The 27,259-nt window shown below is 40.4% G+C and overlaps 3 protein-coding genes across 6 annotated transcripts in view; 1 reads left to right on the top strand and 2 right to left on the bottom strand.

The window, feature by feature from the left end:
- LOC131125142 (rap guanine nucleotide exchange factor 4-like) overlaps positions 1 to 661 on the bottom strand; it is a 28,188-nt gene extending 27,527 nt beyond the window's left edge. The window contains exon 1 of the mRNA XM_058066372.1: positions 446 to 661. The gene's annotated coding sequence lies outside the window, so the exon portion shown is untranslated. The remainder of the gene's footprint in view (positions 1 to 445) is intronic.
- On the top strand, positions 283 to 12,970 carry LOC131125140 (neurabin-1-like). 4 transcript variants are annotated; one of them, XM_058066368.1, is made up of 20 exons: positions 568 to 601; positions 891 to 954; positions 1,087 to 2,672; positions 3,018 to 3,150; positions 3,246 to 3,366; positions 3,542 to 3,646; positions 4,083 to 4,179; positions 4,264 to 4,410; positions 5,415 to 5,468; positions 5,891 to 5,991; positions 7,069 to 7,197; positions 7,296 to 7,392; positions 7,470 to 7,515; positions 7,597 to 7,733; positions 7,826 to 8,043; positions 8,174 to 8,239; positions 8,325 to 8,538; positions 8,689 to 8,787; positions 8,930 to 9,115; positions 10,134 to 12,970. In XM_058066368.1, exons 3-20 carry the CDS (start codon positions 1,254 to 1,256, stop codon positions 10,368 to 10,370), a joined length of 3,606 nt encoding a protein of 1,201 aa, XP_057922351.1. In that variant the 5' UTR covers positions 568 to 601; positions 891 to 954; positions 1,087 to 1,253; the 3' UTR covers positions 10,371 to 12,970. The 4 variants fall into 4 exon arrangements, with proteins under 4 accessions (XP_057922350.1, XP_057922353.1, XP_057922351.1 ...); XM_058066367.1 differs by lacking the exon at positions 568 to 601 and adding an exon at positions 283 to 356 and having other exon boundaries at positions 891 to 2,672; XM_058066369.1 differs by lacking the exon at positions 568 to 601 and having other exon boundaries at positions 1,216 to 2,672.
- LOC131125141 (integrin alpha-6-like) lies at positions 10,133 to 26,770 on the bottom strand. The gene is made up of 25 exons (XM_058066371.1): positions 26,472 to 26,770; positions 21,290 to 21,417; positions 21,133 to 21,212; positions 20,794 to 21,055; positions 20,586 to 20,717; positions 20,300 to 20,513; positions 20,029 to 20,222; positions 19,068 to 19,165; positions 18,867 to 18,994; positions 18,701 to 18,790; positions 17,153 to 17,214; positions 16,911 to 17,080; positions 16,696 to 16,839; positions 16,377 to 16,492; positions 16,152 to 16,308; positions 15,982 to 16,059; positions 15,818 to 15,897; positions 13,860 to 13,937; positions 13,509 to 13,611; positions 13,274 to 13,444; positions 12,815 to 12,916; positions 12,429 to 12,539; positions 12,095 to 12,193; positions 11,896 to 12,021; positions 10,133 to 11,399 (listed from the first exon to the last, which is right to left on the bottom strand). The coding sequence occupies exons 1-25, from the start codon at positions 26,633 to 26,635 to the stop codon at positions 11,256 to 11,258; spliced, it is 3,231 nt and encodes a 1,076-aa protein (XP_057922354.1). The 5' UTR covers positions 26,636 to 26,770; the 3' UTR covers positions 10,133 to 11,255.
- Between the last annotated feature and the right edge of the window lie 489 nt (positions 26,771 to 27,259).

The following is a 27,259-nucleotide window of genomic DNA, read 5'->3' as shown; positions in this document are numbered from 1 at the left end:
TGGCCACTATTTATATCAACTAGGTCCCATTGCCACCTGGGACAATGGTCTTCGATCAGATCCAGGTCACAGCAAGTAGAACCGTTCTGCTTTGTGTGTGATCAGTCCGGTCCAGTTTGGTCCATCTGGCATAGAAGCTAGCTTCACAGAGACACAAGTACTGCGCCAATTTACAACACACCCACGGATAACACACATGCATCAGCAGGTACTGCATCAGTGCTCTCATTTGCTTCACACACTTCAATTGCAGTAACCTACATCACGCACACAGGTGTGTTTTCATACAAAGACTTCCTTTGAGGATATCACTAGATGAAGAGAGGCACCACCATGATGCTGCTACACAGGTAAAGGTAAGTTTGTAGGATAACCATAGAAATATATAGATATTAAGAAATAATTTGTGTATGATAACATGCCCCGGAGTTAGTACCCAACTCACCGGCGGTGTTTCACAGTTACTGGAGTCGTTTACACAGGATTAGCAAGGATTATCCATTTACAGTATTTAGAAGCATGAGTCGCCATCTGTTTGTCTTAGTCGTAGCGAGGGAGACGCCGGTCGGTACCTGCTGACTCCAAGGAGACAAGACTCCCGGTAAGAGGAAATATATGCGTTTTATTTGTTAGTTGTTGACGACGAAATGTTTCTCTGGCCCCTATAAACGTGCGGTCCTCCAGATGAAATATGATGCTTTCGTGTACTTTCGTAAATGTGAATACTGTTATGAGCGTTTGGAGAAATTTTAGTATTAAGATAAGATAAAACTATGTAGTATTTTATTCGTCATCAAAGTTTTAAATGCATATTTTAAATTTTTGTTAGACTGGACTCACTGATAAGAGTAATTATATTTTTCCCAATTTCCTACTGCTCCTGAATGCAGCAAACAAGCTGATCGTAATTAGCAGTGTAGGGGACTTGTTCGACGACGCCAACACTTCTGCTCAGTGAGTCGACATTTCTTCCCTTCTTTTCTCTTTTGCTGTGATTTACAACTTTTACAAACACGACGACCTTAACTTAGATCTCCTCAAACAACCTGCTCACCTGTGTCGATCTGTGTATTTTGAACGCTTTAGAATTCGACCTTAAGTTATACATCATGGTGGCGTTTACCTGAAGACCTGAACTTCCTCAACCAGCTCAACTTTTCCTTTCCTTAAAGCATAAAGGTCTACAATATAAAACAACTCAATACTTGATTGCAGTTTTTTTCGTCGCTCCAGTGGACCTTCATCCTCTAATAATGCGTACAGACCACAAAGGCAGAAGCGCCTCTCCTCACAGGATCACATATGAGACTGACTTCCATGCCATTAAATGCTCATTTGACAGTGGGACTGGCCTAAAGCATGGCTCCAAAGCTGCCTCTGCCCACTGCTCTACCATGCACCAGTCCACGCTTCCAACCAGCTTCTCGGATCCCCTTGTCTGCGGCCGAGGGAGAACCCACAGCACCAGAGGGACAAAAATCAGAGACAACATCTTCCTTCAAATGGACAGCCAACAGTCGAAACAAGATGGCAGCTCAGTACAGTGTAGTTCCGGCTCCACAACAACTCTCCTTTCTCCGCAGAATCCAAGCCTGCAGTTGCAAACATCACCCTTTTCCACCTCCAGACGTCTGGTAATGGGTTCTGTTCAGAGCACCGTTGCCAGTGTTTGCTCACCTGAAGCCTTCTTACAAGATAAACCAGCCCGATCAGATGAGATAAGGGATATAGATAGGGCTGCTCTAGCACAAAAATTCTCTGTGACTAGGAAGTTGTTTGAGACCAAGGGAATCACAGGAGCTGCCCATGGGGGACAGGTGTCCAAATGTAATCTGAGCAAAGAGAGAGAGGAAAAAGAGAGTTTGGCTCAAGAGAAATGCACAAAAACACCCATTATAAAGACATCCTTGCCAACAACAGCCTTTAAATCTCTGTCAGATGTTCTCAGTGGGGCATCAACTAATTCTCCTACCAGTGCGGGCTCAAAGACTCAAGCAGAGGAGGAAGAGGCTGAGAGATTGATTGTTGGGCCCAGCTTGACCCCTGAGGAGCCACTCAGGGCAGAGCTTGTCCACGTGAAGTCCTCAGATAGCGATGAAAGTGAGGAAAAGGAGAAAGAATGGGTAGCATATAAGAGAGACAAATTAATGTGTCTAAATGTACGTGTTGAAGAACTGGTAGATGATGTTTTTGAACAGCCCAGTGTGGAGACGGAACGAACCGCAGGAGACTGTAGAGCGACGCCTGACAAGTATGAGCAGGTGAATGAACAGTGTTGTGAGAGTGAAGGGGAGGAGCTAAGCCAACACGCTGTCTTCGCAAGAGAGGAGCGCTATGAGATGGGTGAAGCAGAGAGAGAAAGTTCTACAAAGGAGGATGTTAAAAAGGTGGGGAAGGAAGTGTGTGTGACACCTGAGCTGCAGGAATGTGCCAATATGGAGCAAGAGGGATTCAGAGGAGAAGGCGACGATGGAAAGGTTGACAGTGGCAGAGAGGTCAAATCATCCGAACAGGAGTCTCATTTAACATCTCAGGTGCAAAACTTGGAAAGTTCTCCGCTGTCATTGGAATATGAAGAAATTCCTGGCATTCCTCAACTGCCTGATCAGGATGACGGAGATGCACAAACGGTCTCCGGGAGAAAAGTCCACTTCTCCTCAGCACCAATCAAGGTGAGCACATGTTTTAGAAAATAAATTTTTTGCAGCATTTCTAAGCTTGTGTTTATAGAGAGAGGCCAGCCCACGGCCATGCTTGCACTGTCAGGGTGGAGAAAAGACAAGATCCTACATGCTTCGATCTGCTGGGGTTATCAAAATAAAAGCACACTACTCTTGTAGCTTGCAAACTACTATTCTGGTTAAACTTTTGAGCTTCTTGTGAATGTACAGTAAGTGTCATAAAATTGCACATGGTTCTTTTTACAGCTCAACACAAGCTAGTGCTACTGTAATTTCAATCAGCTACACGTTTCCATTATCAGTGTTGATGCTGTGTGCTCACTGCCCGTCCCCCAGGTTTACAGCACCTACTCCAATGCAGAGTATGATCGACACAACAAAGACATTGACCCAGTGTCCGCCTCCGCCGAGTACGAGCTGGAGAAGCGCGTGGACAAGATGGATGTTTTTGAAGTGGAAATAGAAAAGGGTTTGTATTTTCTGTCAGAGTGAAAGCAAAAAGAAAGTGATGCATCTAACACATTACAAGTCATCACAGGAAGCTTCCACTCTTTCCTCCTCCAGGAGATGATGGCCTGGGCATCAGTATCATCGGAATGGGGGTGGGAGCTGACCAGGGCCTGGAAAAACTAGGAATCTTTGTCAAGACTGTCACTGAAGGAGGTGCAACACATGAGGATGGAAGGTATGTTCTTGACATTAAGTTTGGGTTGGTTAAAAGTTAGAGGCTAGAGGTTGGAGTCAAAATTATGGATAACATTACTTATTATACCACATTCACAGTTATGTAAATAATACAAATGGACACAAAAATGGACGCTAGAAGAGATGTTCTATTTGTGTAAATGATTTTCCGTTAGGATTCAGGTTAATGACCAGATTGTGGAGGTGGATGGAGTCAGTTTGGTGGGAGTGTCGCAGCTGTTTGCATCCTCAGTGCTGAAGAATACATCAGGCTTAGTCAAGTAAGTTCTTTACATCATCGTCAAAGCTTTACTAATTGTACAGACAATGTGCATTGTACAATGTACATGGCAGAAGTTAACTGCTCTTTAATAAAACAAAAAGTATAAGTACTCTTGACGTCTGCGATGCTCTGCAAACAACGGCTAGTATTTCTGGAATGAATGTGTAGTGTTTAATAAGATATTTAATTCATTGTGTTTTTGAAATCACACTCTTTCAGTAAATTAAATTTCTGTTTCTATGGCCATCATTACACTTCTCCTCTCTGCCATTGTTAGGACACTTTTTCGATCACAAAAAAACAAATAAAAAGCATAAACATGTGGTGTGAGCTTCACAAATATGTCGTCCATTCTTTAAACAGTACGAGTGTTTAATTAATGCATGGCCAACACACCATGTGGTGAATGTGATTTCTTATCTTCCTTCTGCAAGGTTTCTGATTGGCCGGGACAAGGAGGGGGTGGAGAGTGAGGTGGCACGCTTGGTCAATGAGAGCATGGAGTTGGAGAAAGCCTCACAAAAGGAAAAGGTGTATTTTCCAACATGCTAAGAATACGTGTGTACTGCAATTGTAAGCCATGTAATTCATTTGTCTGTGCCTGGTACACAACAGAACGCAAGGATAGGCGGGGAGTCGGAAAGTTGTGCTAGCATGTTTGAGGATGTGTCAAGGTTTGAGGACGACGGTGAAGATGAGGAGGAGGATGTATCTCTACTTTCTTCTCTTGATAACGACCAGTTGTGCCTCAAATACCAAAAGGTACGGTGTTGAGTGTTGAAGAACCTCTTATTTCTTAGTCTTCCCAGAAGAGTTGAAGCTATATCTCTATACAGTCGTCCTTCAGTATGTCGCTGTTCGAACAATACTCCCTCACTCTATTGCAGGTTTTTGCTGTTTCCTCATTGACTATGGCCTATTATTAGTAAAAAATATACACAATCTAAACAAATTGTCCCAAATTAGCCATTTTCGAGCATAAAAATACCAAGTCTAAGCCATTAAGACTGCAACTTGTGAATGTAGTATTCTACAGTGGTCAATAGGTTTCAGTCATTGTTTGTTGAGACCACCACCGAAGCACCAGACTTGAACAACCCGGTTTTATTGCAGGTTTAAATTATCTTACAACCAGCACAATAATAATAATAATAATAATAATCATAGTAATAACCAACATCTCTGTGTGGGGTTTGCATGTTCTCCCTGCACGTGCGTGGGATCTCTCCTGGTATACTCCGACTCTCCCACAAACCATTAATATGCATGCTAGGTTAGTTGGAAACTAAATGGTTGTCTATATGTGACCTGTGATTGGCTGGCAACCAGTCCCGGGTGTACCCTGCCTCTTGCCCAAAGACAGCTGGGATAGGCTCCAGCATACCCATGACGCGGGTTACTGTTGTGGCTATAGCCCACAACAACGTAAAACTCCCCCTACAAGGTAAAGTGTCTTAAATGGCTTTTTTTCCTATATATTATATTTCTATATTGGGTGATGATAATGTGACATTTCATATTTAGAAGTGTCTAATAATGCTAAATGTATTTAGAAGCACATAAACAGGTTTTCTCTGCCATAACTATGAAAATATTCCCATTTATAAAGAAGGAATCCTACTTTGCAGAAATTCAATTATGGCAGTCGAATCTGGAACCAATTAACTGTGATGAGAGATTACTGTATTCCTGTAACTGTAGTGGTGTTCCAGTACTTTGGTGTTACCCCCTAACTAATTGCATCTTATCACATTGTGTCTTGATAGCTTCAGTCCAAACTGCGAAGTAGAGCGGCCCAGCTTCAACAAGCGAGAGAGAAGGTAGGTCACTCCCACACTCAACCAATACTCGTGTATTAATACGGTACCTTTCACATCCACATTTGGAACAGTCTGACCCATTTTAACGGCGTATGAGATGGTGCGACGTGGCGTTATTAGGACATGGGCCTCGTTCCAGTACCTCTCTGTGTCTGCCGCTCCCCTCAAACTAATCACTACATACCTGGGATGGCAAACGCTTTTTACTCCCAAAATCTGTCAGCCCGCTATCCAACTGTGAGATCAATGACTCTTGTTTGTTGTTTGCAAACTGTTGAAGTAAAAGGATTTCGCAAGTGTACGCTTTTGGGAATGCTTAAAATAGATCTCTTTGGGTACATGATTGAAGAGGAGTGCATCCCTTTTGTGTATTGGACATACCATATGCTAGAAACATGAAATTAGTGTTTTTCTCCATGCAGTTAAAAGCATATGAGGAGCGGCAGGAGAGCTGGGAGAGCCAGAAGGCTGAGCTGGAACAAAAAGTGGAGGATGGAGAAGAGAAGGCTGACAAGCTGGAAAAGTATTATACTATATTTCTACTAATTTCCTAAAACACCTACTGGCCGAAACATTAGGAAACCCTGCACAATCTAATGTTTAATACAGAGCTCTATGAACAATACTCACAATTTTTACGTTTGTCTTCATGCGGCACTGTTAATGTTTGTTGTTGTTACGCCCTGACGATTGACACTTTCACGAGTGAAACATACATATAAGTTAAACACTTTGACTCCGATTCCATGTGTTCATTGATCATCTTACGTTATCATTCATTAGTGGTGAGTGAGTACCATATTTTCCGGACTATAAATCACACTTTTTTTCATAGGTTGGCTGTTCCAGCAACTTATACTCCAGAGCAACTTATAAATGAAAAAACTGTTTATTACATAAACTCTGGACCCCTTTTCTGTTCATGTTTATCTTTGGTGTAGCTGAATAACCATTGTGTTAGCATATCTTGCACCTATTCAACCTGTTCTCTATTCTTTTATTGTTAGAACTTGCCTTCCAAGATTATGTAATGTCTGTTTTGGTCAAGTAGTTTGTAAGATAAATTACCTGCAAAAAATGCAATGTTTTTTTCCTACCTAATTATGCATTTTTGGCCTTGTGCGACTTATACTCCGGCGCGACTTATAGTCCAGAAAATACGGTATACATTTTATACTTCAAACGCGTGTCAATAAGTCATATTGAGGTGAGAGAGATGAGGTAGGTTCTGGAGCTGAATGTAATCTAATAAATACAACAGTCACTGTTATTGCAAATGTTGATTTAGCAAAGAATGTCGCTGTTAAGCTAATAAGTGCGAGCTGTGTGTCCAAAATAGAAATGTTTGAGTTTCCCCCATTGTCACCATTCGTGCGGGTTCCTGTGCGGGACCACTAGCGGAGTTCTACTGTATTTTAAGTATGGATGGACTTGCATTACAGAAGGTTTTTTTTTTACTTTGTAGCACATTTAGCTTGAGATATACATTGTCTGATCATTTTAGTGTGCAATAAAGTTTGTGCAAGCATTGCACACAATTCCAAACACTAACGTTAACACATTTATATCGTTGCTTTACCGACATCCCTATGTTTATCAGGTATTGGCAAGAGGCCCAGACACTGTGCAGGGTGGTGAGCCAGCGACTGGCTGACGCCCAGAGCCAATCAGACAGCCTGGAAGTCAAGTACAGCAAGGCTAAGCGACTGGTCCGAGACTACCAGAGCAGGTAATCATTTAATTCCTTCCCAATTACCCTGTTAGTACCTCTGGATTATACACTCGTAATCAGTGTGGGATTCAACTTTTAAACGAATGTTTGTTTAGAGAGGAGGAGGCGGAGAGGAGAGAGATAGATTTGCGTCGGGAAATTGAGGAAAGGGACAAGCAGCACAGGGAGACCATTGAAAGACTTCAAGCTAAGGTGGGGGCCGCATCTACTGCATTATGCCCGATTGCTAAATTGTCTTCATCCTCACTGTTTGACTGCTTTATTCGCAGCTAGAGAGAAAAGAGCCAATGTCTGCAGGGAAGAATCTCACATCAGGTAGACGACAGGCTTTAGGACATATGCGATCCCTTCTACGATACATTCATTTATATACAACTCATTATAATTCTATCTCAGATCCAGAATGGTCTATTTCAGTACCTGACACACAACGACTGGACTGCAGTGCTCACATAGCCCGAGCTCAGCTGGCCCAGAGGTCCAAGCGTCATCCGCCCTCACGGGACAAACTCAGGGAGAGCTTTAAGAAAGAGGTCTGGAATGTAAAGGAACATCATGTTGACAGTCACAGGTGAAATGTGTAGGCTCACCATGCAATCCTTTTGTTTTGCTGTTGCTTAATCAGGATGAAGATCAAAGGTCAAAGGAGAGCCCAACGCAGTCCGAAGGGATTGTGCAAAGGAGCAGCGATGTTGACCATTCTAGTGTTTCCCCTTTCTCGGTCCCCATCCCGCCCACTGCCTCCGTCTTCACACCCCCAATCTACATCACTGACCCCATCAGCCCCCCACAAACTAAGTCATCCACATCCAGGAAGTCAAAACGGAAAATTCCTGACTTCAGGTCCACTCACCAACAACCACACCACATTTGGAATCTTGGAAGTCTCATCAAATATTGACTAGTTTGTGGTTCTTTATAACCCCTGAAATGTCTCTGAATGTAATTTTGGGATTTGTATGTTGTCTTGCAGTGGCCTTCGCAAGTCTCTCGGCAAGAGGAGGGGTGAGAAACAGCACAGAAGGTCCATGAACAACAGGTGGCATTGAAGTCCTTGCTCCTGCACCATTATACGTGATACCTTACCCTCTCTAGTGCCATTCACATGCCTTGTTTTTGCCCAGGGCGTCTTGTGGCAACCTGGTGGAGGAGCCATCTCAAGTTTCTCCATCAGGCTCAGTCTCCTCCATGCCCTCCTGCTTGCCCTTCGCCTGGTTTGGGGAGCGAGGCAGGGAGAAAGACGAGGAGGGGGAAGGTGAGAGCAGCGGCAGGAAGAAGCTTCGGTCTGTGTCCAGCAGCAGTTTGCCTTACTTGACCACCTCAGGTAGAAGAGATCAGGTATGAAAACATCTTCATACTTGACTATGCAGGCTAGAGAATGCACTCTCCCTTTCCTTTCTACAAAAACCTTATTTATAGTGTCCCATACGCACGTAGTACACCGGTGGCAAATGTGCAGGCAGAAAGTCTTGTTTCTGTTGGTTCCAGAGTGTTGGGTCTCAAATGGATAGCTTCATCTTGGGGGGTTATGGCTCTAACCACTCGCTCTCTGGACAGTCTCACACTTTCACCTTTTCCTCTACAGAGGTAAACGGCTTTTCCTTTCCTTCCACTTGCTGCCTCTGTTCACATAGGGCCTGCTGAATCCATTTATTTTTCCCCGCTAAGCATCATCTTGAACTCCTTTTTCTCCTGGTAATGTATTGTACTGCATGTGATGTCGCTATAGACACTGGATGATGACCCTGTGACGACAAATAACAACCAGTGGCAAAGTCGACCAGTGCTGGAGTGGAGCAGCCACCATGTGTGTCTGTGGTTGATGGCCATGAACATGGAGCAATGCATGGGCGAGTTTGCAGCCAGAGGTGTGGACGGGACACAGCTGCTCAGCATGGACAGCGACAAACTCAAGGTCAGAGCTTACTAATAAAACACTTGAGAAAATGGCAACTTGAACAACTAGTTTCATATTAGAAACACTGTGGGTGAGCGAGTACACCACTTTCTGTACTCTGGGTTGGGCGTGGTTTAATCGGCTTACATTTTTATATTTTATGTCAGAAATTGAAAGTTTGTATATTCACTATTATCTCGCTGTATGTGTATTGTGAATGTGTGTAAGTGATAAGTTTACCACGTAACGATAGATACAACCGAATTAGAGGTGAGCTGAAGGAAACCTCATAAAGTGGAGGCAGTGTGACCAACGCAACACAAGCTGTTTTTAACTTGCCACTTGCACCGTGTACGTGAAAGAGACACCGCTCAGCTCCTCTGTGGCTGCTGCTTGAAGAGTCCGTTGAGGAAGAGGCAGTTGCTGTGAGTGACTGGCCAATCATAGAGCGTGAAGAGCGAATACATAATGAGCATTTTCTTTAAACATGAATACAGATCATGACTAAATGTACTCGTTTCATAGTCATACCTGGCTCATCCCTAATAGTCCCATCTAATCTAATAATTTAGATTTTCAGCATTCTACAAAATTAAGTTTGAGACTCAAAGGGCTTAATTGTGTGGAATTGATTGAAGTTTGAAAGCAATTAAGGCAAATAACTAAATCAGATTTTATGTAAACGGATATACATTTTGAATGAATGAATTATTATGATGAAGTATTTCATCGAAAATATAATATACTCTTAGAAAGCCCATAATTTTTTGTTGTCATTTTCGTTTATTCCCACTTTGTTCGGTGGTCTAACGCACCATAGACTTAAATACTTAAATGTTTCTTGTTTATCATTGTCAATGCATTGAGATGAGCTGTAATGATAACAAATTTTGTGGTAATTTCCACCATAACAGATGGATATTTTCAACAGCAGTAAGCCTGTTTCAGCTATACATTGGGTGACCTCTGGTGGATAGTCTTGTTAAAAGCAACGTCACATAAAATTCCAGCCTCATTATTTCATTTCTGTTGTCAGGCCCTGGGATTGTGTCAAAGCGACCGCTCGTTTCTCAAGAAGAAGTTGAAGGAGATAAAAAAGAGAGAGGAAAAAGAAGAGAGAGGGAGGGAGAAGAGACGGAGGAAGTTATCCGCGGGAAAGGAGAGGAATTATGAGAGTGAAGGAAAGGAGAAAGCAGGCTTGGTGATGGAGAACAGATCTGCAGTGGTGCAGCAACACAGTGCTAGACTTCCGAGGACTGAGTCGCTGCTATAGAACTTCTTTTTTTGGACTTTTCACCAGCATATTGCAGTTGTAGCACACACAATGTTCCTGGATGATTTGACTCTTTGATATCCTTTCTGATGGGAGAACACAGTTTCAAAGCTAATGTCTTCTTACCTTTTTTTTTATATTAAATTATCTTTTTGATTTTACATTTAAATTGTATGTTTTAATAAATAACTCATTAACCTTTTACGTCTTTAAATCTTAATTTGGCATAAAAATCTGGGTACTCCGGTTTCCGCCCACATTCCAAAAACATGACTCCAAATTGTCCATAGATATGAATGTGAGTGTGAATGGTTGTTTGTCTATATGTGCCCTGTGATTGGCTGGCGACCAGTACAGGGTTTACCCCGCCTCTCGCCCAAAGACAGCTGGGATACCCGCATACCCGCGATGGACAGATGGGTGGATGTTAAACATACTATAAATATGGCGACATTTTTTTTTATTTAAGAAAATCTTAATTCTCCTCGTCTCCTAAAAATACACACTACAGTCTCTCCCAAACATGACGAGATTTAATAAAGAAAGCAGATGCATTGCTGGTTTTTAGATTAAAAAAAAAAGTGTTTAGCATTACATGACTCTTTTGTCTACAGAGTGTAACAGGAAGTACCCCTTAAGTGAATAAATAGAAAATTGCATTGAAAAATTGAAAAACATTGAAAAAATATACAAACAAACCCTCCCCATACTGAAAACAATAGAAAATGAAATGTGCACAATGCTTTAACAAACTTTTGTTTGTACACACATGAAATGAAACTAGCCCCTGAAGCACAAAGGTTGCTCAAGTATTGTGCACAAATTATTTTTTTCTCTTTCTTTACAAATGAATATCTTGATATTTACAGTCCTTGCAGCTTTGTCTTAGGAATGTTCATTATCATGCCAGGTTGTCATCCAGGATTTCTTTTGCCAGTCAGTATTTACGTCTCTGTCCTTGCGTTTAATCCGAACAGCGTTGTAACTGGGAACTTTGTCTTCATATTTGGTCCTCTTGAAGAAGCCACACTGTACAGTAAAAAGATAGAGATGTCAATATGAGGGGAAAAAGGAGGAATAGAAGGGTGAATGTGTTAAGTGCAACAAGAAATGAGGAAAAGCGTCAATCAAAAGCGATGCACAAAAGCCCCATAGTCAAGATAATAGCATATATTAAATGTCAAATGGAAGTCATTGCTTGTTAAACAGCACCTCCCCCAGGCCATGCATATACATGTCAAAGTTGTGAGTAAAAAAAAAAATCATAAAAGGCTGTAACTTGAGTGAGAAAAGCCCCAAAAATGTGCACCACTCCTTCATAGTACGCCGGGTAAAATTACCCTGATTTTTTTTGGTTTAGTTTTTTTTTTTTTTTTACGCATGTGGTGTCAGCCTCTGTTTTTCTGAGGAGTCCCGTTTGTTCTTTTTCCCAAAGACTCCACACTGAGAAGAGGGAAGTTGTTAGAACATCATCAAAATCACCTACACATGGATATAAACGGATGCACTGGTGTGTTTCTCCTACCTTCCAGAGAAGGAAAGCCAGCAGTGCTAGTAAGAGCAGCGCCAGCAGAACCGACAAGAAAATGATCCACCATGGCACTCCTCCATATTGGGCTTCACGCCTCTCAGGGAAGGCAGTCAGTCTCACCTAGAAGATAAAAACATTAACGCACATGACTATGTATATGAAGTATCCATGTTTGGTGTGTGTGTGTGTGTACCTGTGTCTCAGCATTCTGCAGAACCGTGTTCTTTCTCGTGCTATCAACATGCAAAGTCGCCTTAACAATCACCTCTACATGATGCATCTTTTTGTAATCCTGTTGAAAACAGTAAAAATGTGTTAAAAGTGCTCATATATCCTATTCCAGATACATACCTGTATAGATAACTGACACCTACAGACAATTTAAGAGTCTCCTGTTGATCTAATGATGGCTCACTGAGCAAAAACCTCCACTTATAAGTAAAAGTGTCAAGGTCAAAGGTCAATAACAAAGCCCATATGTTTTATTGTTATTGAATTGATCAGTATGATCTACTTGATGTGTTTACCTCCATCAAAGTGCTGTTCCAGAGGCGAGAGTGTAAGGAGATGACAGCGTTACTGCTCAGGCCCTGCAGGGGACACTTGATCCTCACACATTTGGCCCCATCTTGGCATGACTGTAACCAGAGAGCGAGTATTAAAAGGCAATCCCAAATAGTAGATGGTAATTGTTCAAGCAATGATATAATAAGCATGTACTGTATTTTTACACAGTCTCTTTATTGGGAGAATAGAAATACTAGAACACAAACCAGGAGGTTCCTCCCTGTGTCTAGCACTTCTATTTACTGTTTAATATGTCAACTTGACTGCTGTGTGAAAGGTAACACAACAAACAAAACTACTTAGCGGTGACCTTAGACTTTCAGAAGTACAGTATTTTTTTTCTTACCAAAATTTTAGAGGTCCTCTTGTCCACCAAACGTGAAATAATTCCCTCTTCACCATCCTGGATCTTTTCTGAGGCCCTTCTAGACCTCATGTTACTTGGTTCCTTCAATTCAAAACAATTTACTATTAGTAGAATTACTGGTGTTGACTAAAAATCATAAATAAAAATATTTTGTTAAAAATAACAGTATTAGATATTATAATTATTTCTGTATGTCAACATTTATTATTTTATTACCCTATATATAATTTCTATTATTATTATTGTTAATTTTATTTTAAATATATAGCAAAATCAATCCATTTGAACACTTACAGTACTATAGAAAATGTAAAAAAATATTACAAACCTATACCGAAAAATTAGAACTACTCTCTGTAATAAAATAAAAATAATTAAATGAAGAAAATGCATTTTTTAAAATCTAAAGTGTATACAATCTCCACCCCATCCACTGACCTTTTTGAGAGGGTTGATCTCTGATTTAGGAGAGCACTCAATGTGATCCACACCAGTGGAGCTGATCTTCATCAGGTAGAGCAGCCACTTGCCTTGTTCTGTTACTTTGGGCCAGTCAATATACAGGGTGGCTGTGCCAAAGTCCGTCAAACGCTTTGCAAGGTTGATTATCTGAAAAGAACATCACTTGATAAAACACTGAAGAACAGCCTACATTTACTATAGCTCTACTTACTCTAATCTGGTGAGTGATGGCACTTCCCATGTCGCTCTCACTCTTCACGGCGTTCTGATCTTTCACCTTTCCTGAGAAGTACACCTGAGAAGGCTGAGCTTGTCTGGGAAAATTGAAAAAACATGTTTTATTTACCTTTTCTATGCACACATACAGCATCGTACATTTCAGCAACCGTTTTATTATGTCTTCTATCTTCTATTATTATCTTCTACTCACTTGTCTTGCCACCTATTTAGGCAATAGTGGCTATGTGTTGACTATGTTTCATTTCTGTAGTTATACTATAGAGGTACTGTATGTGTTGTATTTGAACTGTACACATTTAATGTGAATGTGCACATTAGTTACCCTGATATAGACAGCTGCAGCGTGATGGCAACATTGGCTTTGGCTTTAATAGCAGCAAGTGATGGTTGCTCGCTGGTGCTGTATGATCAACACAGACACACACACACACACACACACACACACACACAAAGAAAGGTTACTTTCACTTTCTGCTAATGACATTTTATCATGCACTTTCAAGTTCATATCAACTCAAATCAATCCTGATGATGTATAAGAATAATTAGAATATTGAATTATATTATTATTATTAATTTTAGTATTTTATTTTGTTAATTTTCTCAATTTTTAGTAAAAAAATAAATAAAAATTATTCTAATATATTTATTTTTAATGGACAAGGAAGGAAAACAACTACCGGGCATCACTGTTCTAAATTGTGTACAAGTATGTTATTGGTACAACTCTAAATGAATACCAAACAGCAATGAATGACTTACAATTGGGTGGAAAATATCCTAATGATATGCATGTACTCTAAATTCCGGTGTACAAGCTGCATCCCTTCAATTTAAAGGAAAACCCAGGCAGTCCCCACGTCATTAAGTGTGAAATTGTGCCACTCATACGACAGTGAGGACCAGTCAGCTCTTTATTTGACAGGAGCCAATCATGACCCATGAATTAAATCACAACAAGCTTGTCAACCCAGTGGAATTCAGTATAAATCAGTATAACAACAGTCTGACTCAAGGTGTCATCTTTCAAAGATAACAAAAAACTCATCACACAGCAACTAACACTCAAGCGTTATAACTCAGAAATATACAAGCTTTTTCTGAAAAAAGTGTTGAGAAAAACATTTTATGGGAGGCACAATACCTCATGGGAAAACTACGTTGTTTTTGGTTTATCAAGTCATACTAGGGCATGTTTGTATATTTGCATAAACATCTTTTGAGTATTAAGTTGCTGTGTGATGAATTTAGTGTTAGTAAAGTGTTCTTTAAAAGATGACACTGGGAGTCAGACTGTTGTTATACAGGCATACATGCTGACCTCCATTGCCTCACAATGTGTGGACAAACTTGTTGTGAATGAATGAAGAATTTTAAATGCATATTTTTAATACTTATATGAATATGAGTAGTCACAAAGTATCCCACTCTATATCCTAAGATTCTATATACATCATATTTTTCCACAAGTGCGACACAATTACAATGCAAACACGCGGCCCGCGGGCCAAATGTGGCCCACGGGACACTAGTTTGAGGCCCCCGCCTTGATATGAAAGTTTAATGTTAGTGCGGCCCGCGCAAGTTTGATATGGATGCTGTATGGTATCATGTACCCAGAAAAAATTATTACGTTTGATTCATGTTCATGTTAAAGGTTAAATAACTGTTAATAGTTATCCTCCCTATCCGTGTGGAAGTGGTAAGTTTTTGGCTTTTTAAGTTTAAAGGAAATAACTTGAAGGCTACCGTTTAGGTCGCTAGCTCTCTAGTTTGCGAGTTAGCATGTGTCTCAAGACCCTGCAGTTGCGCAATATGTTGTAAATAAAAAGAGTATAAATGTGACTATAGTCGTGTTTTGTCATGTCTACAGGGCTCTAATAATGCTTTGTTCATTTTAATCTGAAAAAAATAATTTGTCTACCCACCAACTATATGTGGTTTCTTAAGTTTTTATTATTTGCCGTTTTATTATTATTATCATATTTATTTATTTATTACTGATTGATTGATTTTCTTTATTCTTGATTTGTTTATTTATTTTTCATCTTATTTTGTGTAGAAAAATAAAAAGTAAGATATTTGAGAACAGTGGAATGTTTTATCAGAGCTTTTCTTGTAGAAAATTGGAACCAAAGCAAAGTTTTTTTTTAATTTTTTTGTTTTTAATAAATGCATTTTGTTTTTTTGTTTTTGATGCGGCCCAGTCTCACCCAGACCCGAGCTCCAGTGGCCCCCAAGTAAATTGAGTTTGAGACCCCTGCAATAGGGTATACTCACGTTTTAGGCTGAATATCAATCTCCAGTTCAGTTGTGTTTAGTGAGATGCCTGCTGTACTCAGAATGATGTAGAAGGTTGTCTACGGACACATACACATACGTATATACATAATGCAAATAAGTTGCTTGACAAAAGAGGGAGGGGCTTACTGTTTAACGCTCACCTCAGAGTCTCTCTTGAAGGGGTTTCCGAGTTCACAAGTAGCCTTAGAACCGTTCTTATTAGCTGTGCATGTTACAGCCTGGAACCAGTATGTTACGATGAAAACCACAAATACTGTATTACTACAATACCACAAATGTGTATTTGTGAGGGGAAAGAAGAAAAACATACATTGGAAGGACCACGGAATGCAGCGTAGGTGAGGGCACGCGGGAAGGAAGCGACAACTGACGCCTCGTGTGCGTCATCTCCCTTCTCATTGTTCACCTTGACCTCCAAAGCGATGTCTTTCTGATTGCTAAGCGAGATCATCGGCACACCGTTTTCCCTTTAAAGAGAGATGATGCCAAGTTAAAAACAAGGAAAAGTAAAAAAAAAATGTTTTTTTTTTCTTACAGTGGTAACGGAGTGAAAGTGTCGTCGTCCATTGTCCTGTAGCCATAGCGATGAGCCACCTTGAGGTTACTGTGGCAAATATTGTCACTGCCACAACCCTCCTTCACAAACTGCACCTACAAGCATATGCACACACACGCATATACAGTATACTGTATATAAATAGAAAGGCTATTGTGTAACATATATATTCTCTTGCTCGTGTGATGAGGTCAGTGAGTGAAAAAGACAATTTTATAGGGACTGGGAATAAATAGCAACTCTACACAGTCCATGCCAGTAGGGGGGGCACCTTCTACCCCAGAGAAGTCTGGCATACCTCAGAACGAGTTGGCATTGAGTCTTTAGCATCCAGGACAGGTGATACTTCAGAGGAGGAGCTCTGTCTGCGTTTGCGTTTGGCATCCATGATTTCCAAATCCACGTCGATGGGTACCCCTCGCAGTTTATCTCGAATATTGTCCTGTGGGTTAATGCAACATTACTGTAAGGTTTTGTTTGTTGTTGAGTTCCTGTAAAGAGCAAGCGTGGTACCTGTATGGCGATGACACGTGTGACACATTGTTTTCTTCCTTGGCCGTCTATAGTGAGGGTACCTTTGGACTCATAGTTGTTGTCAGAGGCCGACTGCTGAGTGAAGGAGGCCCTGGGAATTAGATTCTTCTTTCTTTGGTCAGCGTCAACTGCCATGGAGTATGCAACAGCTGGAAGGAGACACATGAGGTAGGTTTATGGCACACAAAAAAAAAGATACCGGTAAAGATGATCATTCTTACTCAGTCTGGGAGAGTAGGTCTTGGGGTTGGCTGTGTAGGTGAAGCAGGCTTCAACATTTAGGCTAAGGGGAAACAATCAGAGATTATCGTTACTTCTGCAAGTAGGTTAACGCAAAAACTCTTAGTGAAACTTACGGGAAACGTTATTTAGGATTGGTGCATGAAGCAACAAATAACCTGTTGCAAATCATCAATTATCATTACATATTAATCGATATTAAAAAGCATATTTCACAACAAAAAGGGACCAATCTTGTAAGTAACAAATGACTGATGAGTAACACGTTACAATAAGGTATACAAAATTACGTAGCTAATGAAGTAGTCATTAGTTCCTCAGTAACTACTGTATTTTTGTGTACCTTATTGTAAAGTGAGATCGTTCATTCAACGACAGTATGGCGACAGTAACATTATTGGCTATTGTAGTAGGCCACACACTGAATCGTAAATTAGAGCAATCCCATTCAAATTAATTATTCACCCTTTGCAGTTATTGGAATATATCATAAAAGCATTATACTTATTTACAGTGTAAAAAGGTGTTGCGCTTTTCATAATTTTTTGCATGTTTGTCACACTTAAATCCTGCTTAAAAATGTCCTGCTGCAGAAACAAAGTTGGTTTCAACTTGAGGTGACAAACAGATGGCAGGATATTTTGGTAGACTGCAGAATTCATGGTTCCATTTATCACAGAAAGTCTTCCAGGTCCTAAAGCAGCAAAACCCAAACAAGTCCCAAACCATCACACTACCACCACCATATTTTACTGTTCTAAAATTACTTTTACGCCAGTTGTAACGGGACACACACAAAGTTCAACTTTTGTCTCGTCACACCACAGATTATCATCAAGATGTTTTCTGGCTAAACTCAGACAAGAATTAATGTTTGTTGTTTTCCAGCAGTGGTTTTCGTATCGTTTTTGCAGGCTGTTTTTGCCCAGTGTCTCCCTTATGTTGGAGTCATGACCACTGACCTTAACCTAAGGCCTGCAGTTGTTTGGCTATTGTTGTAGGGTCTGCTCTCCTTTAATTGTTCAGCCACTCCTGGGAAGGTTCACCACTATTCAATGTTTTCGCCATTCTTGGATAATGTGTCTCACTCTTGTTCACTGGAGTCCCAAAGCTTTAAAAATGGCTTTATAACCTTTTCCAGACTGATACTATAGATCTCAATTAATCTGTTATGTTTTAACATGCACAACAACCACTTTTTCCAAACAGGGGCCATGCAGGTTTGGATTCTTTTCTCCCTTAAATAATAAAAACTTTAATCTAAAACTGCAATTTGGGTTCAGTTGTGTTGTCATTGACTAATATATAAATTTCTTCTGATCAGAAACATTTCAGAAATCAGGAAGGGGGCAAACACTTGTTTACACAACTGTAAATGTACTGATATACTGTATCATGATAGCTACAATATTTCAATTAATCAGATTGTTCACTAGTAAGGCTAAATTATCAGTGAATAATTTGCGCATATAAAGGAGGTCAGCATCTATGAAGGTGTAGAGATAATAAACATTTGTGTTGAAACTTACCAGAAGCTGTTCCCACAGTTCTTCTTAGTCAGGTCAATTTCCTTTGGAGTGAAATTGATTTCCTTCTTGATGGCAATGACTGGCCGGGCTCTACCAGGACATGGAGAGATATTGAGCACCTCCAGGAATGGACGTGATGACAAAAAGAGCAATTTATTGTACTCACCTGAAGACAAAGACAGCATCAGAGAGTGATCCAACAGCCAAGTCCGGGTAGGAGTTCTTATCCAGGTCCATGTTGCCAGCTAAAGAATAGCCAAACATCCTCACTCCTAAAGGCTGGCCAGATAAAATCTAAAGCAAAAGTGTTGTTAGATAAGCACACTTCTCTAACGTGTGTTTGGTCTGAGAGGGTTTTTTTGCGCACCTGTGCAGCTTTGTTGGATTTGAGTCCTGTAGCAGATCCATGGTAGATGTAGACATTCCCTGCACCTTCATCATCATACGGGGCGCCCACTGCAAAATCTATTAGAGTGGAGAAGAACAACACTTTAAGCCACACATCTCTGCCACGGTGACTTAAACTGTCCAGACTGCTCAGGACAAACAGGCTAATTTGGTTGTCATAATAATACAGTTCCTAGTTTATTCCTGTATATGACTTTCTAAATACAGTTCCGACCATTATTAGAGCCCTCTAGACATGAAATAACACCCCTATAGTCACATTTACATTCCTATTATTCTTTGTTTACATCCCATTGCTCAACACTAATGTGCAAGCTACAGGATCACTGCAGGGACATAAGAGACGGCTTCCAATTTATTTGTCAAAATTTAAGAACGTGTTTCAAACAGAGTAGGGTAGATGGACAAAGAAAGAAGCCTAAGCTGACACAAAATTTGACTTAACATTTTACAATGTTTACAATTGTAATGTTACAATGGAGCCGCTTCTCCTTCACATCGAGAGGAGTCAGTTGAGGTGGCTCGGGCATCTAGTCCGGATGCTTCCCGGACGCCTCCCTGTTGAGGTGTTCCGAGCATGCCCAGCCGGGAAAAGGCCCCGGGGCAGACCGAGGACACGCTGGAGGGACTATGTCTCACAGCTGGCCTGGGAACGCCTTGGTGTCCTCCCGGTGGAGCTGGAGAAGTCTGGGCTTCCCTACTAAGACTGCTGCCCCCGCGACCCAGACCCGGATAAGCGGAGGACAATGGATGGATTTTACAATAAATAATTATTTACTTATTTCTACACGTGCATAAAACTATTTCTTAAAACATTGGTCATGAAGTTCATAAATGTTTTATGATGGCAATAGCTTGGCAGTGCAGTTTGACAGTGTATGTATGCCAACCATGTTGCTTCTGTTGTTCTGCATTCTCACCATGGTAACCGTCCTGATTCATATCTCCCAGATTCTCCACAGCCAGGCCAAACATAGAGTCCTCAGGTCCAACTATTTTGGTGGGGGTCACCTTGTTCCACTTTCCGGCTTTGTTGACATAGACATAGACGGCGCCGCCGATTTCTCCATCCTTCTCGAAGTACTGAGGTGCACCTACCACTATGTCTTGCCAACTAATGAACAAAAAAACAAATTGGTAATTATGGGCTGACAATAAATGAAGAAGAGTACTTCTTCCAGCTTTGCTTACCTGTCGCCATTGAGATCCAACACCGCCAGGTCATAACCAAAAGAGGATGCGAGACCCTCCCCGTCTAGTGTGTGCTCATGCACTAATATGTTACTTGTTTCGGGGCCTTTCTTGAGCATCACCACTGAACCGCTATGGTTAGCTCTGGGCGCTCCAGCTACCACTGTTAGCTGGCCTTTCTTGGTCAGACTCTTGCCTGAGTCAAGCGAGAAACCTGCGACAAGGAGGGGTTAATAAAGTAGTTACCTTGTGCATGAAGAGCATCTGTAACGAGTGAATGGTTTACCAAGGTAACTGTTGGCAACAGCTGGGATGAGATCAGGGTTATTTTCGTTCTCATCTCCTGCCTCAAAGGGGCCATCATCATAAATGCCCATCTCCAGGAGGGTGTCGTTATTTTGTTCCAGACGGACCACACCTGGATGAGATAAACAGGGAATTTGGCATAATAAAAAAAAACCTGTTCCATATGAAACAATATTCATTATAACAACCTTTCCAGTTGTATGCTCCCGGAGCACCAAATATGAGGTAGTGGTAGTCCTTGTCGAAAGTGGCAGAAAGGCCCTGCTGGCAGGACCCAAACATCTCGTGACCTCGTGGTCGGTTGTCACAGAAGTGCCAGTTTCCTCCATCCTCACTTGAATCAGGATCAATTCTCAAATCCTGACTCAGTACATAGCAGCGGCCGATGATGTCTCTGGATTCGATGGGGGTCCTCACATTGGTCCTGCGCTGGTAACGATGGGCACAGGTCTACGTGGGGAAACAAACACACAGCTTAGATTATGTACTGTTTGAAGAGTGAGATGTTGAAGTGTTTGGTGTCTTACCACAATCTTCCCTCCTGGCCCCTGACTGTTGACTGTCACTCCCAACCACTGGTTCTCTTTGCTTTCTCGCCTAATGTCCTCTACAGCCAGTTTGAAAAAAAAAAAACATTGAAAAGGGATCAAATAAAGTAAGTGCGTAGGTCAGCAAATATCTCACCATCATTGTCAAACTTAATTCGGACGCAGCCTGCAGAGGGAGTGCTCATGTCACAGCTGTAGAGTCCCCCCGTCACTTGGGCATTTTGACCACTCAAGGCTCTGGCTCTCGGAGCCCCGACCAGTAGCCTGCAACAGACACACACAGCAATCTATTACAGGCAATTCATATCAATGAGAAGCATGTACATTACATTAGAACACATTCCAGAGTGTAACACAGCAGCTACACACACACACACACACACACAAGGTGCCTTTGTGTCACTGAAAACAAGGATGTCATATTTTCTTCTTCCAACTATGCTCCACCATGTCACTTTGGTTTCTTTCATCCCCACAAAGACCACCACCCATGACTTTAAGTTGTAGTCTTTATCAGATCTGATTAAGGAAAGCCATTTTTGGATGGCGCATTGCAGCGTGCATTTGCAGATAGCACATTGTCCGGAAGAGAAAGGCGCTATTGTAGACTGCATGTTTTACAGTGGGGTCCTTACAAGTTCACACATTAGGGATATGTGACTCAGCAGATGTCATTGACATGAACAGAACAGTGCTTCAAATGTAGTGAAGTGCTTAAACTGTTCTTCAGCTTGCACTATGGACATAAGTATATCGTCAACTGGAGTATATGGAATATTGTAAGAAAATACACTGGAACCTTAAAAACCAAACCCAATCCACACTGGGACCAATCATTTCAAAGAAATGCACTATTCCTGTGTTCCTGTGTCACGCTGCATTTAAACATTTCTAACATATAAAATAACTTTATGCCTCTCATTTTTCTCCATTCACAGTCTCACAAGTGTAAAAAAAAGCTAACCATTCATGTACTGGAAACACTAAACAAAAAAACACAAAAACATAACAAGAGATGGCAGAGCAAAATTCTAATTCTGAGATTGAAGCTGCCACTCTGGCCCTCAGTGGACAAAGTTTGGACACTTATGATCCTGAAGGTCAAAGGTCATTTGCGTTGGACTTTTTTGAGAAGGCCGAGCACGCCTTTATGTAACTTGCTGTAACAGAAAAGGGTCCTCAAACTGTTCCTACAATGTTAGAGGTATATACTGTAATGTCAAGCAGTAACCCAACTGTTAATCTTATCATTCAGCAGCAGCAGAGGAAGCCCATACATTGGCTACATTGGTCTACAGGAAGAACAAAGACAAAGAGAGACAGTATGTGTGTGTGTACTGATGTGTGTCTGCTTCAGTGTAATAGCTTGCAAACACACACACACACACACACACACATACCATGGTGTACAATCACTGGGACACCAAAGCTGGAGCAACAGAGCGAACAGCACAGTGACAATAACAGAGACATCCCATTGAGAGAGAGCTGTATTTTATTTTTTATTTTCCTATTTTTTTTTACAAAATGGTAACCAGGCTGCCAACTGGGGTGCAGCCTGTTGCTTGGCAACAACTGGCGGCACCCTATTGCAAAGAGAGAGAGGTCAATGCAACCATGTGCTGCCCAGCCTTTTTCCTACCTGGTTTGTGCCAGGAACCCAACCCACATTTGTTGAAAAATGGCGCATATTTGGAACCCAGATGTATAAATGATTTATGTCTGCATTCTTTTACCCACCTCTTTTTATTTCTTTCATGTTGGATTATTTTACACAACCTGAGGCAAAAGAGCTTGATACCCCAGCTTATTGTGTGTCAAATACCATCACTGGCCAATACATTATGTACACTACACAAAAAAAGATGGAGTTCAACAATACAGATATGTAGTTAAATATCCATTAACTCAAATGACTGAAATATCAAAGTATCAATATTTATTTATTCAATAGTTTTTTAAAACAATGTATATGTGCCCTGTGATTGGCTGGCTGTCCAGGATGTACCCTGCTTGGTATAGAAATTGAGCTGAACAATTGAGCTGTATCAATTAATCAATAATTAATCTATTATCCAATGAATCTAGAACTATTGTGGTACAAGATTAATTGTTTTCCATCCATCCATTTTCTACACAGTTTATCCTCACTAGGGTCCCGCGGGCATGCTTTAGCCTATCCCAGCTGTCTTTGGGCGAGAGGCGGGGTACACCCTGGACTGGTGGCCAGCCAATCACAGGGCACATATAGACAAACAACCATTCACACTCACATTCATACCTATGGACAATTTGGAGTCGCCAATTAACCTAACATGTTTTTGGAATGTGGGAGGAAACTGGAGTCCCCGGAGCAACAACTCGTCCAAAGTCAAAATGTGATTTTTTTTTCTTTTGTCATCAATGAAAGCAGACCTATTATATTTGTCATTACACTTTGGAAAACAGAGATCAACATTTTTGCCTCCTTTATGACATTTTGTGGACCAAACCAAAGATTTTAGTTCATATTAATTTGGCCCATCTAGGGCCTAACTGATTACTTGATTAATTTAAACAACAAGCTTCATATTAATCAACAAAGAAAATAAGTGTTAGTTGCAGCCCTATTACATACACATCCTATAAAAAGGGACTCAGTCACACCTTCATGTTCTCTTTCGTATTACTTGTCTGTCAAGCATCTCCAAAGAGTGGGTAGTTTTACTTTATTTTTGTTTTATTTGATGGTATTATACAGTGATTAGTTTGTCTTTAGAAGCCGTTTGACCGCTAACAATGTTACTACGGACGGAAAAAGGTAGAAACACAAATTAACACAATAATACACATGTTTTTAAATAACTATCTCTCTGAAAGTGTACCTAATAAATTCTAAATTCTTCACTGGCAGCACACATTATCATGTTCAATCTGTCTTATTATTATTGCACGCTCTTTTACATTAAATACACAAACTTCATAACATGCATTTATCAAACCCTCGCTTTTCTATGCAGGTCGCTGAGGGTGGCAATGATGACACAAACACACACACACGCATGCATGTATGTATCAGATCCTTGTCCTCACCTGCAGGTACATGCACAAATCATCGCTGTAGGGCGTGAAGAAGTAAGATATGAGTAAATATTAGATGCACACGTGGCAGCTATAGTTTTGTGCCTAAAGTGTGAAGGCAAAGCTGAACAAATGGAGACAATAATTCAGCATATGCTATTGTAAATGTAAAAAAACAACTTTCCCATTGAAGAGAGTTAATTCCAACTCTATGAGTGTTCTTCTTGCAAAACAAACGTAGCTTGCTCATACATGCACTCACTCTCACTCTCTCACATATCCATGCTTGGAATCTAACAACAGTACTGTATATGCATTCCACATGCATGTTTCTCACCCACTTCTGCTGAACTAGACAGGACTGCATTTGAATAGCTCTAAATAATGTGGAAAATAACATCGAACATAAATAACGTGACAATATTGTGTGAGAACTGGGACATTCATCATAGTGTGATTGATGATAATAAAACATTTCTGAACAGAAATAGGTGGTTGTCATATGCAGTACATACTATTATGTACTGTAATAACTCTATATGTATATTGATTGACTAAGGGCTTAATTGATTATGTGCTTCAGCTCTAATTAACATCCTCATTTTAGTCACAGAATCTGGCTATGGGTGATCTATAACACTACAACCTGGAGTCGGGGGACTTTGTGGAGAGGCTGGTCACGTTTTGAACATCACGTGCCTTTGGATTTGGACACAAACTGAAGTTTCTGTGGTATCAGTGTAGAAAAAGGTATTTTAAAAACTTCTCTAACTTGCATTTACCCAAAGAAGTTGCAATATAACATATGCAAACATAAACTGAGTTTATTTATGTATACTGTACCCTGTATAGGTGTATATAATATAATCGTTTTTCAAACATTCTTACCTAACATGAGAAAAAATTTCTAATCAAAGAATATTTGTTGGACTTTTTCTCATTGTATGTAATTATATGTATGTTTGCAAAGTAAGATTCCTTATCCAACTTTCTAATTACGTATTTTAACATTATTAAGGCCTTCTCAACAGGACCTAACACCTTAACACTCGTATTACCCAACATTGTAGACATATTAACAGAAAATATGACACGTAGCAGTGGCTATCGTCTCATCAATGTAACATCACTGACACCTAGTGACCAGTGTAGAATGCTACATATCACGTATTTGAATGTGTCTTCTGAATGCCAAGTATTTGTGTTTTAGTTTAGCCATTTTTAGGAATGAAATGCTTCATTTAGGCCAAGAATATGTAAAAAAAAGCTTTTAGTGTACCATAAAAGAGTGATAATTTACACTTATTGATACATTTATTTTGAAACAATACAATAGAGTCAAACCCTAAAGTAGCGAGTGATGATTGTACATTGTTTTTTCACAGATAAAAAGTTACATTAAGTTGCAAAATGTGTAAATATGTTGTGTTCTGTTTTGCTTCCGTTGCCTTTTATAACACAGTGCACCTTAATTAATTAATGTAATGTAATTAACAACCTAATTGTGTTAATTACAGAAATAGAGCCCGTTATAGTCCTCGGGGCCTATTAAACAGACAATTCACCGGAAAAATAACCCCTGTTTTAATTCAGCTGGTAGATGTGTTTGTTTAAAACAGCATACAGTTTGATTTTGATGCTGTGTGAGCACAGTAAAATGACTTTGTAGCTGTCAGATGAATGCAACGAGTCAGATACAATATACAACATTACTGTAATACGTATAAAGCTGAATGTAGCAGCTAAAATACAAAACTAATTGAGCAGTGTTTTCAATTCCTTTATGGTTATGATCAATAATCAGCATTATTTCTGAACATATTTAAGCCCAATATGATACTACTATAGTTTGTGATTGTACCTTTTCCACTTGCTCAACTTTCAGTTACTAGAAAGATAAGCTGCACTTAATTTAACGTGAAACTAAGCACATTTATGTTTATCGCAGGGGTTCTAACATGTGTTTGGTCTCACCTGGAGCACACTGTGAGCTAACTAATTATTAAACTTTACAGATAAGTTAAGACTGAGTAAACATTAACACGGGTTGGAAAGTGAAGGGTGCATAATTTAAAGAGGTTGACTAAAGATTTTTTCTGGAAAAGTACCTGTACCTGCAAATGAGCCCCGACTGATGACGTAACATTTAGTGCGACTTGTTTTCTTATTAGCGACCATCTTACCCAATTTGTATTATTCGTGTTTTTACATTTACTTACCGTATAATGGTAAAGAAGAAGTAAAAAAGTTGTTCTTACATTCTTTTATCCTCCGGCTTGAGTTGTCGGTGCATGGCCATGGAGAAGCCGAACAAACTATTTGGATCCCCGCTCTTCCGCAGGATGTCCTCGGCGTCCAGGTTGAAAGCCGACAGTCGGCTGCATCCCAACAGAAAACAGAGCAGCCACAGTCCACCTGACATTTTCCCCTTCGTGACAGCCGCACTGATCCTGAATTCCTCTGGGAGATGGTGAAAGGTGAATCGTCGTTGCAAGGAGGGGCACAGTGACACTGGGAGTGACTGCAGGAGGGGCTGCACGGCGTCCACTTTTCCCTTGCTGCCCCTCCCATACTAAAAACTCCCAACTATACACACACAGTAACGTCCCACACAGCCTAGAATACAAAGTTAAAGTGAGATTAATATCTATAGCATGTTCAAAGACTTACATTAACTTTTTACAGTTGTTTATACTACTGAAATATAATTGTTTCATTATTGTTGTTTGATGTACACTGCTAAATGTGATCCATTGTCTGATAAAAATGTGCATTTCAACCTTTAAGGCGCATACAGTATTTTACAAAGAACAAAGACACATTATTTTTAGTAAATAAATAAGAATTTTCTGGATCAAACTGGATCATTTCCCTTAGCACACCTGACAAGCTCTTCGAGGACATTAACGTGCGTGGTACTGTGGTTGGCGATAAAGGGCCACAGCATCACAATGTATAATAGCATGTCCAGATAATGTGCGATATGCCTGGCAAAAGTCATCGTCAAAAGTTTTGAGGCTGAAACAAATATTCATTTCCAAAAAGT

This window comes from Doryrhamphus excisus, chromosome 3 (assembly GCF_030265055.1).
Source record: "Doryrhamphus excisus isolate RoL2022-K1 chromosome 3, RoL_Dexc_1.0, whole genome shotgun sequence".
Lineage (NCBI taxonomy): Eukaryota > Metazoa > Chordata > Actinopteri > Syngnathiformes > Syngnathidae > Doryrhamphus > Doryrhamphus excisus.
The sequence above is the reverse complement of the archived record's forward strand: the minus strand, read 5'-3'. Positions and strand labels throughout refer to the sequence as shown.

What these genes read in the sequence shown, in the direction of transcription:
- LOC131125141 (XM_058066371.1), bottom strand. Translation starts at nt 26,635, where the DNA reads ATGTCAGGTGGACTGTGGCTGCTCTGTTTTCTGTTGGGATGCAGCCGA. An exon ending in GACCTACTCTCCCAGACTGA is followed by an intron (nt 17,081 to 17,152) that starts GTAAGAATGATC and finishes GTCTCCTTCCAG; the next exon opens with CTGTTGCATACTCCATGGCA. An exon ending in CATTCCGTGGTCCTTCCAAT is followed by an intron (nt 16,060 to 16,151) that starts GTATGTTTTTCT and finishes TACTGGTTCCAG; the next exon opens with GCTGTAACATGCACAGCTAA.
- LOC131125140 (XM_058066367.1), top strand. Translation starts at nt 1,254, where the DNA reads ATGCGTACAGACCACAAAGGCAGAAGCGCCTCTCCTCACAGGATCACA. An exon ending in AAGGCTGACAAGCTGGAAAA is followed by an intron (nt 5,992 to 7,068) that starts GTATTATACTAT and finishes TATGTTTATCAG; the next exon opens with GTATTGGCAAGAGGCCCAGA. An exon ending in CCTCAGGTAGAAGAGATCAG is followed by an intron (nt 8,539 to 8,688) that starts GTATGAAAACAT and finishes TGTTGGTTCCAG; the next exon opens with AGTGTTGGGTCTCAAATGGA.